We start from the raw sequence: 16,504 nt of genomic DNA, 5'->3' as shown, positions 1-16,504 counted from the left end.
AGCTAATATTCAAAGACCAATCAGCTTGTTGAACCAAAATACACTCGCACACTTGACATATGCATTATTCATTCTGCATGAGAAAAGATAAACATAATTTACAATCAGATTTTGTTCGATACCACTATCCTCATGGTCATTCATACTAATTTTTTCATCAATTTTTTTCAATCAAAGTGTGCATCCTGCAAATTTGCACAGATGTACTTCATTAATTATAACCATGTTAGCCTTTGAAAGAAGCATCATTTACGAAAGAACTGGCATTACATACATCTTGTAACAATAGCAAGTAGCACATCAAAAAGTCAGGAAACAGATCAATCTTGTGGGAGCTCAACGCATATCAGCAATACGCACATCTCAGATAGGAACACATGCACAACGGCATATACATCTCGACGGCATGACGTCAGGGCGCCGGGTCGGAGTACCTCAGCGATCACACAACATAAGGAACCAACACAGATTATAACATCTCAACAACGATCAAATTAGCTGGAACACATATCAACAACCATGACAACGAGGCCGGCCAGAGTTCACCTCGACGGTCACCGTAAGCTGGTGAGCCTGAGTACATGGAGCAACACAGGGACACAGGAAATAGTCGGGGATATCACCCACACGGTAGCACGACGACGACCAACTTAGTGGCACGCTGGAGATACGCATCCGACTTGATGTGCGAGCACAGCAGCAGGGGCACGCATGGTCAGAAACAAACAAAACCTCAACGCTGGCGTAGCTAGAAACATCCACGACGGAGACACATGCTAGTGGCCAACTCAGTGGCACGGTCGGAAATACGCACGTGATTTGATGCGAGCGCACGTGAGCTAGGGCATGCATGGTCGGGAAAAGAACATAAGCTTGACGCTAGCGCGGCTGGAAGCCATGCACCCATGGTGGAGGCACCACAAACTTAACACCGGCGCAGCTAGAAGCCATGCACCCATGACGCACATACCTTGACGGCGGTGAGCATGGGATCCAACCTCTCCATGGATGTTGGCATCACCTTGGACGGGTCGCAAGCCCACCACCGTGAGCGGTAGCAGGGCTTCGGCCCTCTTCTCATATGCGCCTCAATGGGCTCTCTTCTCATTTGTGCCTCCATGAGTAGCACCATCATAAAGCTTGCGTCGACACGAAGCTAAGTCGTGAAGGCACAACAGCCGTTCGATGGACGGAGCAAGAAACTGACCAAAATACCATCGGTAGTAGGTATAAGTGTACTACGAGAGAGGGGGGTATTTTGGTAAAACTAGGAAACTTAGGGTCAAGTTTTCTAGGACTATAAATAGAGGGGTAGGGCTATGAGAGAGTTTGAACCAGTCACTTGAGCCCCTTGTGCTACCTATTTGAGAGTCTAGTGCTAGGGTTTTAAAGGAGAAGAAGATGAATGCTTAGCCTATGTAATAGGTGAGAGTTTTTTAGAGAAAAAAAAATCTTGCAATCCGCCTAAAATAGGGCTAACCTTTTTGAGTAATGAAGTTTATGTTTTTGCATATGCTTGAATTCCCCTTCTTCCAGTCTCTCTGTATTGTTTCCCTTGCAAGTTTTCTTTTTTTGGTTGTGATTTTCTTGTTGATTTTCGTTTTTGCCTTTAAGCTAAGATTTTTAAACCTTGGGAATTTATTCTTCTTCTTGCTAGAGACATAAACGTTCATATACTCATGTATTTGAGATGGTCTTGAATCCACTTATCTCTAGACCATCAACTTGGTGAGTTGCTTCTTTCAGTGACTGTTTTTTTCCTTTGTTCTTCATTCAAGTTTCAAGCTCTTGTGCTCAAAGACATATGAAATGGTCTTGAATAGAGTCTATGGTTCATATTACATCCATAGAGTCATGTTACGTTGGAACTTTCATTCTTTCTTTGTCTCTCTAAAGTTTATGCTTCCGTTTGTACGTTTTTGAGGAGCGTTAGGTGAACAAGGAGTAGACCATCTATTTCGCAAAAAAATTGTAAGACGTTTATTCACCCTCTCTAGTCGTCATTCTCGGTCCTACAACATCCAACTTTTGTCGGCCATCTACAATGTAAAAATATTCATTCTTCATTAACAATTACCTTAATTGGGTGATTCAATATGCAAATGAAAATTCTATACAATTACATTAGATTTGTGATATGAAACGGTAGATCAAACAAACCTAGTATCAAATCTAACATAAATACAACTCACTCATATTAAGATTTTGGATAAAGATGCAAAATGATCGATTACAACTCAAAGTACAAAAAATCAAGATTAAATAGGAGTTAGAGGGGGAGAAAATGGGGAGATAAAAACCTTCAAATGCTTAGCAATAATTCAAACTTCAAATCAACAAGTTATTGGAGAGTCTCTGGTGAAACCCAAAAAAATTGCCAGATTACTATGCGCTCAGTATTGTTGAGTCTGTTTTATACGCACAGTAGCTGGCCAGCACTTATAACAGAGCTAAGTCATTGGTGACGAGTCGGAATATAACCCATCACCTATACCAGTCATAAGTGACGGGCCGTAAAATGACCCGTCACTTCTGACTGTTGTAGGGAGATCCGTCACTTATAATCAGATCATAAGTGACAGGTCGTAACATGACCCGTCACTTATGACTGGTGTAGAGAGACCTGTCACTTATAACTGATGTAGGAAGACTTATTACTTATGACTAGATTATAAGTGACATGTGTAGTTATGACCCGTCACCAATGTGATAAGTGACGTGCAATATTATGACCCATAATTGATGATCTGTTATTAGTGATGGGTCAATATACAGTCCCGATCTAAGGTTATATAAGTGGCGGGTCGTATAATGACCCGTTACTAAATTATGTCTCATTTGTCTGTTTTTCATATAGTGGTGCTCGGTAGAAGTCGAGCGATGGTTCAACCATCGTTCATGAGTTTAGGGCTTATTAATATTCACAAAGTTCATGATGATGTTGGTTTGTACGAGTCACGAGGATGAGACGAGATGTTACTGGCACTAGGGGTAGGTTAGGAGAGGAACCCGAATATAATAGACTACTTGCATCGCTTAAGCACCGTCCATTGTGTAGTTGTATTTAGCACCTTTTGTACTTACCACATATCCGTATATGAGATGGATGAGCTAAATACCTTTGTAACTGTGACCGTTTGGTGTGGGTGTCTATGGTGTTGTAAGTATAATAGGCTTATAGAAGTATCTAGTTTGCTCGAGAAGTAGTTCTAGATGATCTCTACACCTATAGGTGCATATTCAAATGGTGGGGTTTATTGGGAAAGTTTCTTATGAGTACCCCCTTATGTGGACTTTAGCAGGTCGCACAAGCCGAATAATCCTCTTGTCGTGTGGGTAAAAATGTACTCCCTACAGGGTGTAAGATCAATTCAAATTGCCGTGCTCTCGGTCATAAGCACACTTCTGTCTATTTGCATCAGTCGTAGAGTTTCAATGTGGGAAGTGGTTGTGATGGTTGAGGTTGGTTATGAGATGGTTCCTTGTACATATATGTTTATGATGTTGATATCTGAATAGGAGGATATAGTTGGTTACGTTGTTGGTGCTCACATTTTTGTGTAAAAATTGCTTTGCATATGAATTTACTTAACCTTATGACCGATTCCTTACTAATTAATCCCCAAATGCATTATCCACGAAGTCGGGTTATTATATGTACCCATTATAGATTAAGTCTTGCGAGTACCTTCATACTCACGTTGCTTTGCTGTGCAAGTGAGTAGGATTTAGTGTTCGGTTACTTCACGCCTGACGACATTGGCGACATGTGAGAGTAACGCTATCTACTCATGAGATATCGTTTTGTGGTGGTGCTTATGGGCACGTGGCACTACCCGTCTTTTTCGTTCACGTATTTATTTCCCGCTGCGTAGTAACTCTAATCAACTATGAGTTAAACTATTTTTTGTCCTTATAGTGTTCGTGCTATGCAAATTATGGTGAAATTGTAATAACTTAAATACTTATAATATAATTTCATTACTCGCTCTTTATTATACTTTGATGTGATGAATCATGTCGTAAAGGCTTGTATTCCGATGGGTATAAAACACTTGTCAGGGCTATGGGGATTGGATTATGGTTAATCATTATGGTCGTGATCGTGTAAATGATCGCCCTAGTGATTAATTAGAATACAATTTGGACGGTTCCTCTCACATTTATAGCTATACCCATAAAGAAAAATCTTTTCCTTTTAATCTGGTATAACTTAGCAATTTGTTTAAAGCTAATTCTCTCAACATTTGTTTTGCAACCTAATTGAAGTGTTGTTTGAGAACTTTATTTAGCGCATTCAATCAAGGAATCCTACCAGTTCCTGGTTATCAAGAATTTTATTAGTGCTGTCTCACTCCAGTTTTCCTCTAATGGATATTCCTTATCTTCGAATGTATTATTTATAAGTTTGTTTATGTGTATAGCATAAATAATCACTTCAGTGAATCAATCATCGGTGCCTCCACACTGCATATCTAAACCATGCAACAGAAAAAGGCATAATTTATAAAAAAAATCCCTCATAATATAAGATTAAGCGATAGAAAATGCTTTGAGCCATTAGATAGATCATTCAAAGATATAATGAGTGAACAAAATTCAGATGTTAAAATGGTTCCATTTGGAGGTAATATTCTTGTCTTAGAGGTGTCATTCGACAAATATTACCTGTTATAAGAAATGGTACAAAATCACAAATAATAAATACAGCTATTATAAAATCGCCCTTGTGGAACTATGTTTAGATTATAAAATTAATATAAAATATGAGATTGAAGAGTAAGACAAATACTGTTATTGAATATCAGGAATTACAAGACTTCAGTAAATGAAAGACCTAACGTGTGGACTCAAGCCCTCAATAGTCCGACTAATATCAACAGAACACGACAACTACAGGGCACCTGGCATGGCCACGGGCCAAACTTTTAGTTTTATAATTTCTAGAGATTTTTTTTACCTCGGTTAACGATTGCTCATATTGTATTACTTATAATACGATTCTTAGTTTCCATTACAACGCACGAGCACTCACCTACGATTAATAAAGCGTAGCACTCTCCTCATGGAAGCAGCCTTCTCTTCTATGCCATACACTGTGTGGTAGCTAAAGTTCAAAATTGTAAAGCCAGTACGTCACTTTTGTTTAATAAATTTTTGACACCCGTTGCAACATACGGATATATAACTATCATATTAAAATGAGGAAAGCCTGTTGCTAACTTCAACCATAGTTTCAGGATTTCTTTAGAAGGAATTTGAAACGACACTCGTTGAACAAAGAATTAGAATAATAATCTTTGCATGGATGTGCATGTATTACCTCACTTTTATTTAACAATTTTTTGACACCCATTGCTACGTAGGGATAAATAACTAGTATATATATATAAAAAACCTATCGCAAAGATGAGATGGGCCTGCGATGCAGCCCGGCTAGAGTTCAGTTCAGCCAAACGGGCCTCCAGGACCCAGTCAAATCGAAACGAAGCAGCCACGTCACCGGTCGTAGCATCCGAGGAGCGAAGACCAACACGCCGCGGTCAACACGGACGGCGCCACGGTCAACGGACGCGTCCCTCTCCCTCCCCAACCCAAAACTGATCCCAGACACATCCCTCTCGAGTCCACCCCCCTAATCCCCAGATCCAACGGCATTCCCTCCCCCTCCACCCGATCCCAGCCGTCCGTCCCACGCTAAACCCCCTCCCCTCGCGAACAAAATCAAATTTAATAACTCGGCTCGCGCACACGTCCGCGGCCGCACCCTCTCCCCTCCACCCTCCGCGACAAAACCCTAGCTTTCTCTTCGTCGGCGATGGCGGCGGCGCCGGAGGGCGGTGCTGAGGAGGTGGGCGAGAGCCGGAAGCTGTTCGTGGGCGGCATCCCGGCATCCGCGCAGGAGGCCGAGCTGCGGGCCCACTTCGGCCGCTTCGGGGAGGTGCGTTCCGTCATCGTGATGCGGGACAGGGAGACGGGGCACGGCCGCGGCTTCGGCTTTGTGGAGTTCGAGGAGGAGGCCGCCGCGGCCAGCGCGCTCGGCGACGGCGTCAGGCCCAGGCACTTCATCTGCGGGCGACTGGTGAGTTGAATCGCCGCCCCGATCTAAGTCCTTATGGTTTCCATGATAAATAGAGGGTTTGATTTCGCGCTTCTGTGATGTGTGAGAGATGGCTCCGAGCTCGGTCGGTCTTGCTCTGCGTAGATTTAGTATTCAATTACGAAGTTGGTAGATTGTCACATGGCCGCGCGTGGTTGCTTAATCTGGTACTCAATTCGTGTATAGTGTCACGCTTGGTAAAATTAGTTGGATATTACTTGCTATTGCTGCCTGGAGGACATGTAATTGTGCAATGTAAGCTTACCGTTTAATCGTAGTTGCTTTATTTTTTATCTGATCTGACTTGATCTGTGACGAACTTTTCTGCTTTGACGCGGATACAGTAATTAGTTATACAAAGTTTTTTTGGTTGTTTTGTATAGGTGGACGTCAAGAGGGCAAGGACAAGACAGCCACGAGACCAGGGCGAGCAACACTTCCAGCATCAGCAGGTTGAACAAGGCCAGGGACAGGGCCACCAGGACAATCAGCCGGCCACTGGTAACGGTTCTGTGGACAGTGGCAACGTCAACTATGATTCAAAGAAGGTTTTCATTGGCGGTTTGCGGGATAACATCACTGAGGAGGAGTTCCGGGCTTACTTTGAGACGTTTGGCACTGTAACGGATGCTGTGGTGATATATGACAGCTTGACAAGCAGGTCTAGGGGGTTCGGTTTTGTCACCTTTGATTCAGAGGAAGCAGTGGGCAAGGTAATGCAACAAAGCTTTCACAACTTGAACGGAACGAAGGTAGAAGCCAAGATTGCTATCCCCAAGGATGAGCAGTATTACCGTAACAGCCGAGGCCGTGGCGGGCGACCCTTTGGTGGGAGGGACCCTGTTGTCTACGAAGGTGTCACATACCAACCATACAATGCTAGATATAGCCTCTACAATGGATACATGCCACAACCCGTTCCCACACAGCCCTACTTTCCTGGTCCTTATTTTGCTATGGGAGGCTATCCCTATGGGAATGGATACCCAAACCAAGGTGTCATGTCAAATGTTCCTGGCATGATGGCAAGGCGGGTTCCTCCAGCCTATGGGACATATCCTCAAATGTATCCAGGGTTCAACTTTGTATACAGAGCTGGTTATGGGGGTGCAGATACTTCTTTTCAGCATGGAATTAATGGTGGAAGCGATAACGTGAAGGGTCAAACCACTGTAGATATTCAGGAAGTTGACAGCACTGCTAGCGTTGCGACAAAGTTTGAACTTATGAAGCTAGGTTCACAATGACATTCTGGTGCGTGTATTCTGATACTCTACTGGTTCAAAATTCGTCACTTTTAACTGTTAGGTGTAGCACACCATTTTTTCACATAGAACTATGGCCATGACACGTTACTTCAATTGCTAGTGTATATGACTCATTTTTATAAACCAATGATAATCTGGCAATTGCTTGATAGCACTTGTTCAGCATGATCAGGGTATTTGGCTTTGCAAGTTATTCTGCTCTCTTCAGCTAAGATTTTGAGAGCATGCATTCTTCAAATTTTAGGAAGTGTGTTGGTGAAGTCTAGTAATTGCATAATGAACAGTTGTCATCCATAAAGGTCAATTTGTTGTATGGCTAGCCAGTGTAATTATTTGAACACTGCAGTTGGCTAATGATGGCATTTAATGGGAACACTGGCACATTTGTTATTGAGTTACGCAAACATCCAATCTATGCTACTTGATTTGATTTGCCAAGTGTTTATTATTTTTAGCTTTCTTATGGTAAAATGTTGGGCATCCATAACACATTTAGGCATCCTAACAACTGGCTACTATTTATTGCACTTCAAGCTATTTATTCACGTAACGAAATGATAGTTTGCATGCAAAGTTCAGCAAGCATTTCAATATCTGAAAGAGCAGGAAATTCGGATAATAGATTGGTGAAAATATATTTTCTCATTTCTATCACTTTATTCTTGACTTGTATTAGTTTATTTGAGATGGAAAGATAGATGTCGGATGGTGGATTCAAGCATTGTCTGAAACAGACAGAACATTGTCCAGTTTATACATCATACTATTTTGGTTGTTTGAGTCCTGTACATCCTTCCTTAAATTGCATGATATGTTGGTTTACAGAGCACCCAAATCAACATGTTATCCTTCAAAATTAAAGGAAATAATTTGTTCCCCATTCGTCACATACTGTGAGATATTCATATATGCCATTACTTGGAATCTAGAAATATGATTAGATTAAAGTAGTGGTGATTCATTCTGAGTAGTGAGTACAAAGGGAACATTCATTAAACACTAAAGTCAAATAATATTATAACTAACCAGATTGTGACTTTGTTGGACTGAAGTACTGAACCTGTGAGTGATGAGGCAAATGCATAAATAGGTGATTCGGTGGTATTTTTATTCGTCAGATGTCTACTACTAAAGTCAAATAATGTAGCGAGTTGACTGAACTGAACTACGGAAAGATTAAGCTTGAGCTAGGGTTTCTGAGATATATATGTTTCTCCAGATAGGTAGAATTGCAGCTCTTGGCTAGATAGGGAGTTGTTTTCTGTGATGTGTACTATCATGTTGCACATAACTCTGTACAGCTCAAAGCGCAAATCCACTGCGCTAGTTCCCTGGTTTCACTTTACGATTAGCTTGTTGAATAACTTATTAATCGAATTAGTTCTTATGCATTCACACTTATTAGATTTTCGTTTGTTGTGTTCTTTAATTGAATATATTCTTGTTGAGAGCACCTTAGAATGGCAAATATGTAAGTGCATGCTATTAAATCTGTGTTCTTGAAGATGCCAAAATTGTGAGCATGCCAATTTATGTTTGTTGTCATTTTATCAATTTTAGGCTGGTTCATCAACTGCTTGTATCATAATCTTCAATTGCCTAAGATTTGGATGACCTATTATTCGTTTAATTTAGTTGTCTTTATGGCTTCATATAGCTAGTACTTGAACGATACTTTGGACATCAATTTTTTAAACTGCAGGTATGACAATATTAACATGTTTGCGCATTTCATTATTGCTCAGTACCATTGCAAAGATCACTGAATCGAAAAAATACCATCCAATAAGTGACTGACTTGTGGCCCCAGGCCCCACATGTCAGCCTCACATGTTGGTTCTTTCAAATGCTTGTGGTTGTCTTCTCCTTGCTCTTCTCACTTCTGTCTATAATTCACTGTACTGAAATGTGCTATTTATCAGTGTGTAAATCTATATTTATTGGTTTTTAATTAAAGTTAAACTAGATTCCTGGATGTAACAGATTACTTTGGACATTTCATTTGGTCTTCTCCATTTGGCCAATATGCTGCCCTTGTTAATCTGTGAACCCACTGTTTAGGTTTTAATGAAGTCAAAGTAGATTTTAAGGTTTGTCATGTTGTTGATGCTCTTATAAATTACTCACTCGTTTTCTTTTGTGAGCCAGGACTATTACTTCTTCATTGATGACACTGGAGTACAACATTGTTTTGGGAACCCGCAACTGTGAAGACTTGAGCTGAGATTCTTTGGTTGACAAGTATATCGTCGGAATTCATCAACTTACCCCCATTCCTTTTGTTTCTACTGCCTGTAAACTGAAAACATGCAAGTTGCTGGCTGTTGACCTCACCCCCCCTGGCTTGTACCAATGTTTAAATTCTTTCGCCATTTAATGTATCAGAACCAGACTATTCAACCCTAATTGCTTGCGTAATCTCGTTTTCGTGTAGTGGGATCCTTGCTTTACTGGTTTTGTTAACAGCGTGCTACCAAAACCAGAATCAGCTGTTGTGCATGTTTGCATTCTGGATATCCAGCAGGTACATACATTGAAGTTCCAGATGTGCAAAAGAGAGGTGCCTCTGCTGATCTCTCTGTTTTGTTTGATGTGCAAAGGGGGAGGGAGGAAGCTCAGGAGTAGGGTGACACAAGGTACTTGCTAGTTGCTACTACACGCAGTTGTTTGCAGTACCAACAGCTCTAGTGGTGGTAGTAGTAGGGTGCTGTTGGCATGTGAAGGCCCACAGAAGAAGGCCACAAACACAAGATGTGCAACTACAGGCCAATCAGGGAGGGACGAATGACCCCTTGTCATTCTTGTTGTCCCTTCAGTCCTCGTCCTCTTGCGTGCATGAATGCATGTATTGAACTATTGAAGAAGCCCTCCCCCCCTCTCACTCTTCGTCACGAGTCCCTACCATAGTACCTACCTCATGGTAGATAGATAGGATAGGGTAGGATGAGATGGATGATGGATGTATGCTTTAGGATAGAAAGAATGATGTGAGGGATGCTTGATAGATGTTTGACACTATAATGCCTTGTTGAGATGACACCATGATATTTAGTGCTGCACCCAAGGTGTGGTGTGCATGCCAAGCAACTTGGCTGATTGCAACTTTGGAGAGTCCCTTTTGGTTACTAGCCACGTTTTTATTTCTTTTCTTCTTTTGGGGCATGTCTAGTTTTTGCAGAAGTGAAGCTTCTTTTTATTGAGTACTCAAATGAAGCTTCTTTGGAGGGGGCACAAGCTGCATGCAAACAAGAGATGATGGCTCCTCTGGGGTCATCACCCCCAAAGGATAATATTCCCTCTTCTTTTGATGGATGGATGCACAGTTTCGTAGGGTAAGTTTTCAACTTTGAAGGGAGGATTAATAGATAGTGCAGCTGAAAAAAGATACAGGGAGCGAGGGGGGCAACATTTTGTTTTGCTCTCCATGCACGCAGGGCAACCCCATCGATCCTCTTTTGCAGAAGATGTAGGGTTTAGGAGCAATAGCAAATGTGCTTGCCTTTGCTTTCTAGAGAGCAAAGTGTGTAGCCATTAGCATTGGTAATGAGTATTACCATGTACTGACAGCAAGCCTTTTGTGCATTTTGTGATAGCAAGAAAGTTGTGCCGACTGTGTGTTAGTAGTATCAAGACTCACTACTGCAAAAAAGGCATAAGAGTGCTGGTTGAAAACCGGCTTTAGTGCTGATTTTTCAACCGTCACTTAGTGATGTTTGCCCACCCGACACAGTTGCTATTTTTAGTGAATAAAAAAAGAAGAAAATTGGCTGTGGGAGCGTCATTCGTCGAGCCAGCTCCGATGTAGCTCCCGTCGCCGTCGTCGCTGATTCCTGTCGCTCGTGTCAAAGCTTATTCAACATCAGCTAAACTGATAGAATCCAAAATCACACAAACTGATTCAACATCATCCCAATGAATAGATTCAATCACACAAACTCACTAAAAATGATTCAACATCACACAAGAGAATCGATTCAATCACATGAATGGATTCCACCTCTGGACTCAATTCAATGTCACATAAAGAACTCAATTCAACATTAGCCCAATGACAACGAAGAGAGTTTGATGGGGGCAATATGTCGAACACGTGGTGGGCGAAGGGGGAAGAGGAGGTGAAGGGTACCTGTGGGCGCTAGGGTGCACACCTGCTCTCGCACCGTCGCTGACCTGGATGCATGATGTCACCATTGGGTCAACAAGGACCTCCTTCCCTGTGTCACCGCCTCCGTCTGCGACGTCTCTTCGCAGCGCGATAAGGACAGCCTCATCGTCGCCGTGCGCGACCTCTTCCATGACCAGCTCCACATCCTCATCAACAACGCCGACCAGTCCCTCTACAAGCCCGCCGTGGACACCACGTCCGATGACTACTCCCGCCTCATGGCCACCAGTCTACTCGCTCACCTCGTGCACATGTCCTCTGTCGCCTCCTTCATCACGTACCCAGCACTGTCCCTGTACTTGCTCACCAAGGGCGCCCTGGTCCTGCTCACCAGGAGCCTCACCGCCGAGTGGGCACTGCACCTCGCCCCCACCTCCATCACCCAGCCCTGGAGTGGACGACAGTGACGCAACAAAGAGGAGGAGTAGCAGCGGCGAGGCAGGAGTGAGGGAGGGAGAGAGGGGAAGAGATAAGGTGGAGAGAGATAAGGACTGAGGAAGAGATAAAATGCGTGAGGACTGGGGACGCTATCAGTCAAACGAATGCGAGGACGAGCCAAAATGCTATTTAAGTGAAATTTCGGGTCTCGTTACTTTTAGTGGCGGTTGTGACCGGAACCGGTACTGATAGTCTGTTTCAGTGCCGGTTCTTTAACACCTCGATCACTGTTTGCACGGAAGCCTAAGAACCGGTACTGATACATCTTTAGTTCCGGTTCCTGTACAACCGACACTGATGTGCTGCTACTTTTAATCAGTTTTGTAGTAGTGACTGAATTAGTCTAACAGATCAGTAGATTAACCTAAATGAGCAGCATATATATGAAATAGCTCAAAGTAATGGATCATTGGACAGGCTTATTGGAATTTAAATCCTATATATGGTCAAAGAAACATTGCGTATCATTAAAAGGCCTTTAGGAGATCCTTAGAGATTTCAACAGGCATCAGCATTTGTCAGAACATAAATGAAAGTCTACTCTTACCAGAGCAGCAACTTTAGCTAGCAATTTTCATCACAAAATTGCTTTTCTGAAAAGCTCAGATTAAAGATACCGGCAATACGGTCAGTACCCTGGAGCATGGTATTGATGGAAACCATGATACATATAGGGCCACTATATCTTTAGCTAAAGTTTACCTTTTGCAAGATTACTGGTTTATTACTTATAAGTCAATACTCTAACAAGTAATATACAAACACAGAGAACATTCGATATGATAAAATTTTCAGTGTTTGAAACAAGACTTGTCACAGTACCTTTGTACACATTGGTGGAGTGACCAGGTCTCTTCTAGATGCAGGTTAACTAATAACTAGTAGTAGATATATAGGATGGCCATCAAATGAGCCAGCCATGCTACATTTTCCAGTGAAATATCCTATATGTGTCCATGCATAGATATGATGCAGCAGTGCCCTGCCTGCCACTCTTATCACCATCAGCAGCATCATCATCTTTTGAGCAGTATATATATACAGGTTTTGTCCTCAGCTAGAAACTCTGATACACAGTCTGCTAGCAATTAATTGACAAATGTACAAGGCAACTTACTGTTTCTCTTTGGCAGCTTCAGGCACTGTCTATTTTCCTTTTTTTCAGTTCTTTTTTCCAGTGTTCAGTACAAATATTTGAACAACTTGACCTCTCTCCTTGACATTTGATTCCTTTTGACCATGTAGCTATCTGCTCTTCTCATTGATAATTGGTATGAATGTTGGATAGAAGAAAGAACTGTAACTCTGAGAGTGATATATTTTTACAGTGACTTGTTCATTCATCAATATATAATAATGCAAATGGCGTGAAGATAGTAGCACTGTTGAGTGTGGCCATGCACAAAATGATAGGAAAAATTGAACTTCCATCAAATCAGCTTTATTTGGATGGAATATTTGATGCAAGAATTTTGTGGGGTTGAGAGTGCTTTCTGGGGGCAGAGAACAAGATCTAGTGGCATGGGAACTAGTCATTTGTATCCTGTAGGCCATTGTCAACTTCCTTTTAGTTTTACCTCTCACTCCCTTCTGGTGTGTGACTTCAATCAAATGTGGAGTAGCTAGATAGATGAGTTAGGCCATGACCATGCATGCAAGATCGAGGAGAGAGAAGCAGAAAACTTAAGGGGTGGAGAAAGAAAACAATGGAGAGGGAGAGAGGCAGAAAAGAGGTAGCAAACGGAAACAAAGTGATTCTCTCTACTACTTTTGCATTCTGCATTCATCTCTCTCTCTCTCTCTCTGATGTCTTTGCATTGACTGCCATCTTTTATCAGAGTGGGGAATGTGGAGGCATGCATTGCACAGTACTGTCCTGGTTAGTATGTTTGTGTGCATCGATCCCAGCTTTGCAAGAAGAGCACAGCAGCAGCAGCAGCAGCTGGGCCAAGCAGCTAGTGAACCCCACGCACCACATGCCGTTTTGCTCTCCTCTCCAACCGGCCGATGCAGGTGATCTGACCGATCCATTTTTTTGCCAGAATTAGGGCTCTTAGGCATGTCCATTTCTGTTTAGCCCTAGCTAACCCCCTTGCATTCATGTTCAGCAACATCAGCCACTAGGATGCTGCCATCTGTACGTACGTACGTCGCTACTAGCCTACTGTATCTCTAGCTTGTCATGCGCTGCCTCCTCGTCCCCCTCATGGTGTGACACTATACGTAGTAGTACGTACTATCCATGCTAGCTTCATATATATATATTTGATTGTTCATCATCAAAGATCATTTTGACTTGATCGAGTTTGTCGTTGTCTAAAACCGACCTTGCTAACTGAGAGGCCAACATGATCCTACTCAATAACTTATTGGTCTTAGTATTGTTCTTCTGTAACTAAACACTTAAAAAAAATGCGTATGCCGGAAGACATCTAATATTGAGCTACATGCATGCCGCGCCACCTATAGTTTATCCAATAGCTTAAGATGCTGAGGAGACATGTTGAACCTACCTAGCTCCCTCCGAAAATGATGGACTGACATCATGAACCTACTTAACTATCAGCATATCTGTTCTTATTAGATCATGTCACGCCATCAACTAAAAAGAGTCTGCCACATATGGGGCTGCATCGGTCCTTGAAATTGTACCAAGAGCTCTGACATGGCGTTCACTTAAGGAGAAGGTAGGCACCCAAGTTCACGCCGTGCTTGATGGCACCCCTCTACCAAATGAGCAAGTTTTGAAGGTTGACATGAAGTTTATTGTTAAGAATGGGTGACAGTTTAGTACTGAACTATATGATCAATAATGTACATTTATATGGTCTTTTATGCTTTTATTTCCTTTCAATATTTTTTTTACAAGTTGAGATGATGTAATAATAAACAATGGTTGTATGGAACACTTTTCCATTGTCTAAAAAACAACTGAGCAAGCGCTCGCTTGGTCCTCAGGCTACAACGGTCCTCGTTCATTGTTAATTTGTTAATTATTTGCAAGATATATATTTATAAGCTAGGTAGAGTACTGATGAACTAGTGATTTCCTAAGGAAGACGAGAGGACGTACACCGGTACACGTATGCACGAATTGAATGCAATTTATTCCTTATAGCCTCTGTCTGTCTGCAATCTGCATGCATGGACCACATGCATATATGCAATACTGATCTAATAAGCTCCTACTACCTCTGATCAGCTCAGGCAACGCCCCAGCAAGGATATGGATTGCATGCATGCGTAATAATACAAGCATGAGCATCTGGTGAGCTCTCTCGGCAGCTGGTGCATAGGCAGAAATCGCAGATGCATGCAGTAGTAGCCCTGAGCCTAACATCAGCATGCAGCTAGCTCTATGTACCATGTGTATGTGATCTGAAACTCTGGAGTGTGCCCATGCATACAAAGGATGCCATTGGACACCACACACCAGCTCCTTCAAGATGGCAACCTCTCATCAGCTTACTTGCTAGTAGTAGATAGAGTGGCATGCATGTAGCAAAAAGAAACGGCAGTTAGCAGCCTCATTCAGTTTTCTGTTGCCATCCAGTCTGTCGATTCTCTGATTGATCCAAAATTATTGCATGGGCTTGAGCTCCCTCTCTCTCCATATATATGTGAATTAACTCGTTCAGTTCTCTACTCTTGTGCAAGTGTTGTGGTTGCCTGACATGAGACATAAATGTTGTGATTTGTTGTCCATATGGACTGTATATGCAGATTAAGTGGAGTTATATTTATTAAAAAAATATTTTATTGATTATATCTGTCTGGATAGACTGATTTGAATTTTTGTATGACTGATCGAATTTAAGACCGTATAAGCATATGTAAGAGTTGAGATTGTGACTAGTTGCTCGTATAAAAATAATTTTATAATACTAACAAATAGACTCATCTATATAAGCGGATATAGAAAACTATATCCACCGGATTAAACTGCATGCGTACTTTTATATCCATCTAACTAGACTATAAAGTACATATAAGCAACCCAATACACTTATCTATGAGATTATCCGCATCTCCAAAGCTAGATTGCTCGTGTGTAGACAACCAATCAAACACTGAGAGGGCAGTGAGACAGGAGATCGAGGGGCAACATTTTCCAACAGCTGTTTTGCAGTCTCGTATAGTAACTATCCGAGCCCTCTTTCAGTACACTTCTCCTTGGTCAGCATGTACGACCCTCCCTGCGTGCTTACTGGCCTACGTACACAACCCTAGCTTTGCATGTCCCTACGCACAGTCGAGGAGAGAGAGAGGGAGAGAGAGGGAGAGAGAGACTACATGCTGAAATGAATCTAGCTTAGATTTTGTTTGGATCTTGCGCATCCATCCATCCACTCGTGAAGGGACAATGAAAACCACAGGGATTCTGCAGAGAGGCTCAGACAGAGCCACCGATCTTTAAATGCAAGCACAGCATGCAGTGGTACTGTGTGTGCTTACAGAAGCATGCAGCTATTTGTAGCCTGTTGCTAGGGTTCATCCCAAAAGCCGACCACCCATATACACCATTGTTCTTTA

At 42.1% G+C, this 16,504-nt stretch overlaps 2 protein-coding genes across 2 annotated transcripts; both read left to right on the top strand.

Moving 5' to 3' along the window:
* Positions 1-5,726: 5,726 nt before the first annotated feature.
* On the top strand, positions 5,727-9,786 carry LOC133892514 (heterogeneous nuclear ribonucleoprotein 1-like). Its single transcript, XM_062333349.1, has 3 exons — positions 5,727-6,082; positions 6,484-7,354; positions 9,517-9,786. Exons 1-2 carry the CDS (start codon positions 5,819-5,821, stop codon positions 7,345-7,347), a joined length of 1,128 nt encoding a protein of 375 aa, XP_062189333.1. The 5' UTR covers positions 5,727-5,818; the 3' UTR covers positions 7,348-7,354; positions 9,517-9,786.
* A 1,661-nt stretch (positions 9,787-11,447) lies between these two features.
* Positions 11,448-11,940, top strand: LOC133892285 (tropinone reductase homolog At2g29150-like). Its single transcript, XM_062332970.1, has 2 exons — positions 11,448-11,483; positions 11,572-11,940. The coding sequence occupies exons 1-2, from the start codon at positions 11,448-11,450 to the stop codon at positions 11,938-11,940; spliced, it is 405 nt and encodes a 134-aa protein (XP_062188954.1).
* Positions 11,941-16,504: the final 4,564 nt, after the last annotated feature.

This window comes from Phragmites australis, chromosome 15 (genome assembly GCF_958298935.1).
Source record: "Phragmites australis chromosome 15, lpPhrAust1.1, whole genome shotgun sequence".
In the NCBI taxonomy this organism is placed as follows: domain Eukaryota; kingdom Viridiplantae; phylum Streptophyta; class Magnoliopsida; order Poales; family Poaceae; genus Phragmites; species Phragmites australis.
This window is presented reverse-complemented; position numbering and strand designations above follow the sequence as displayed.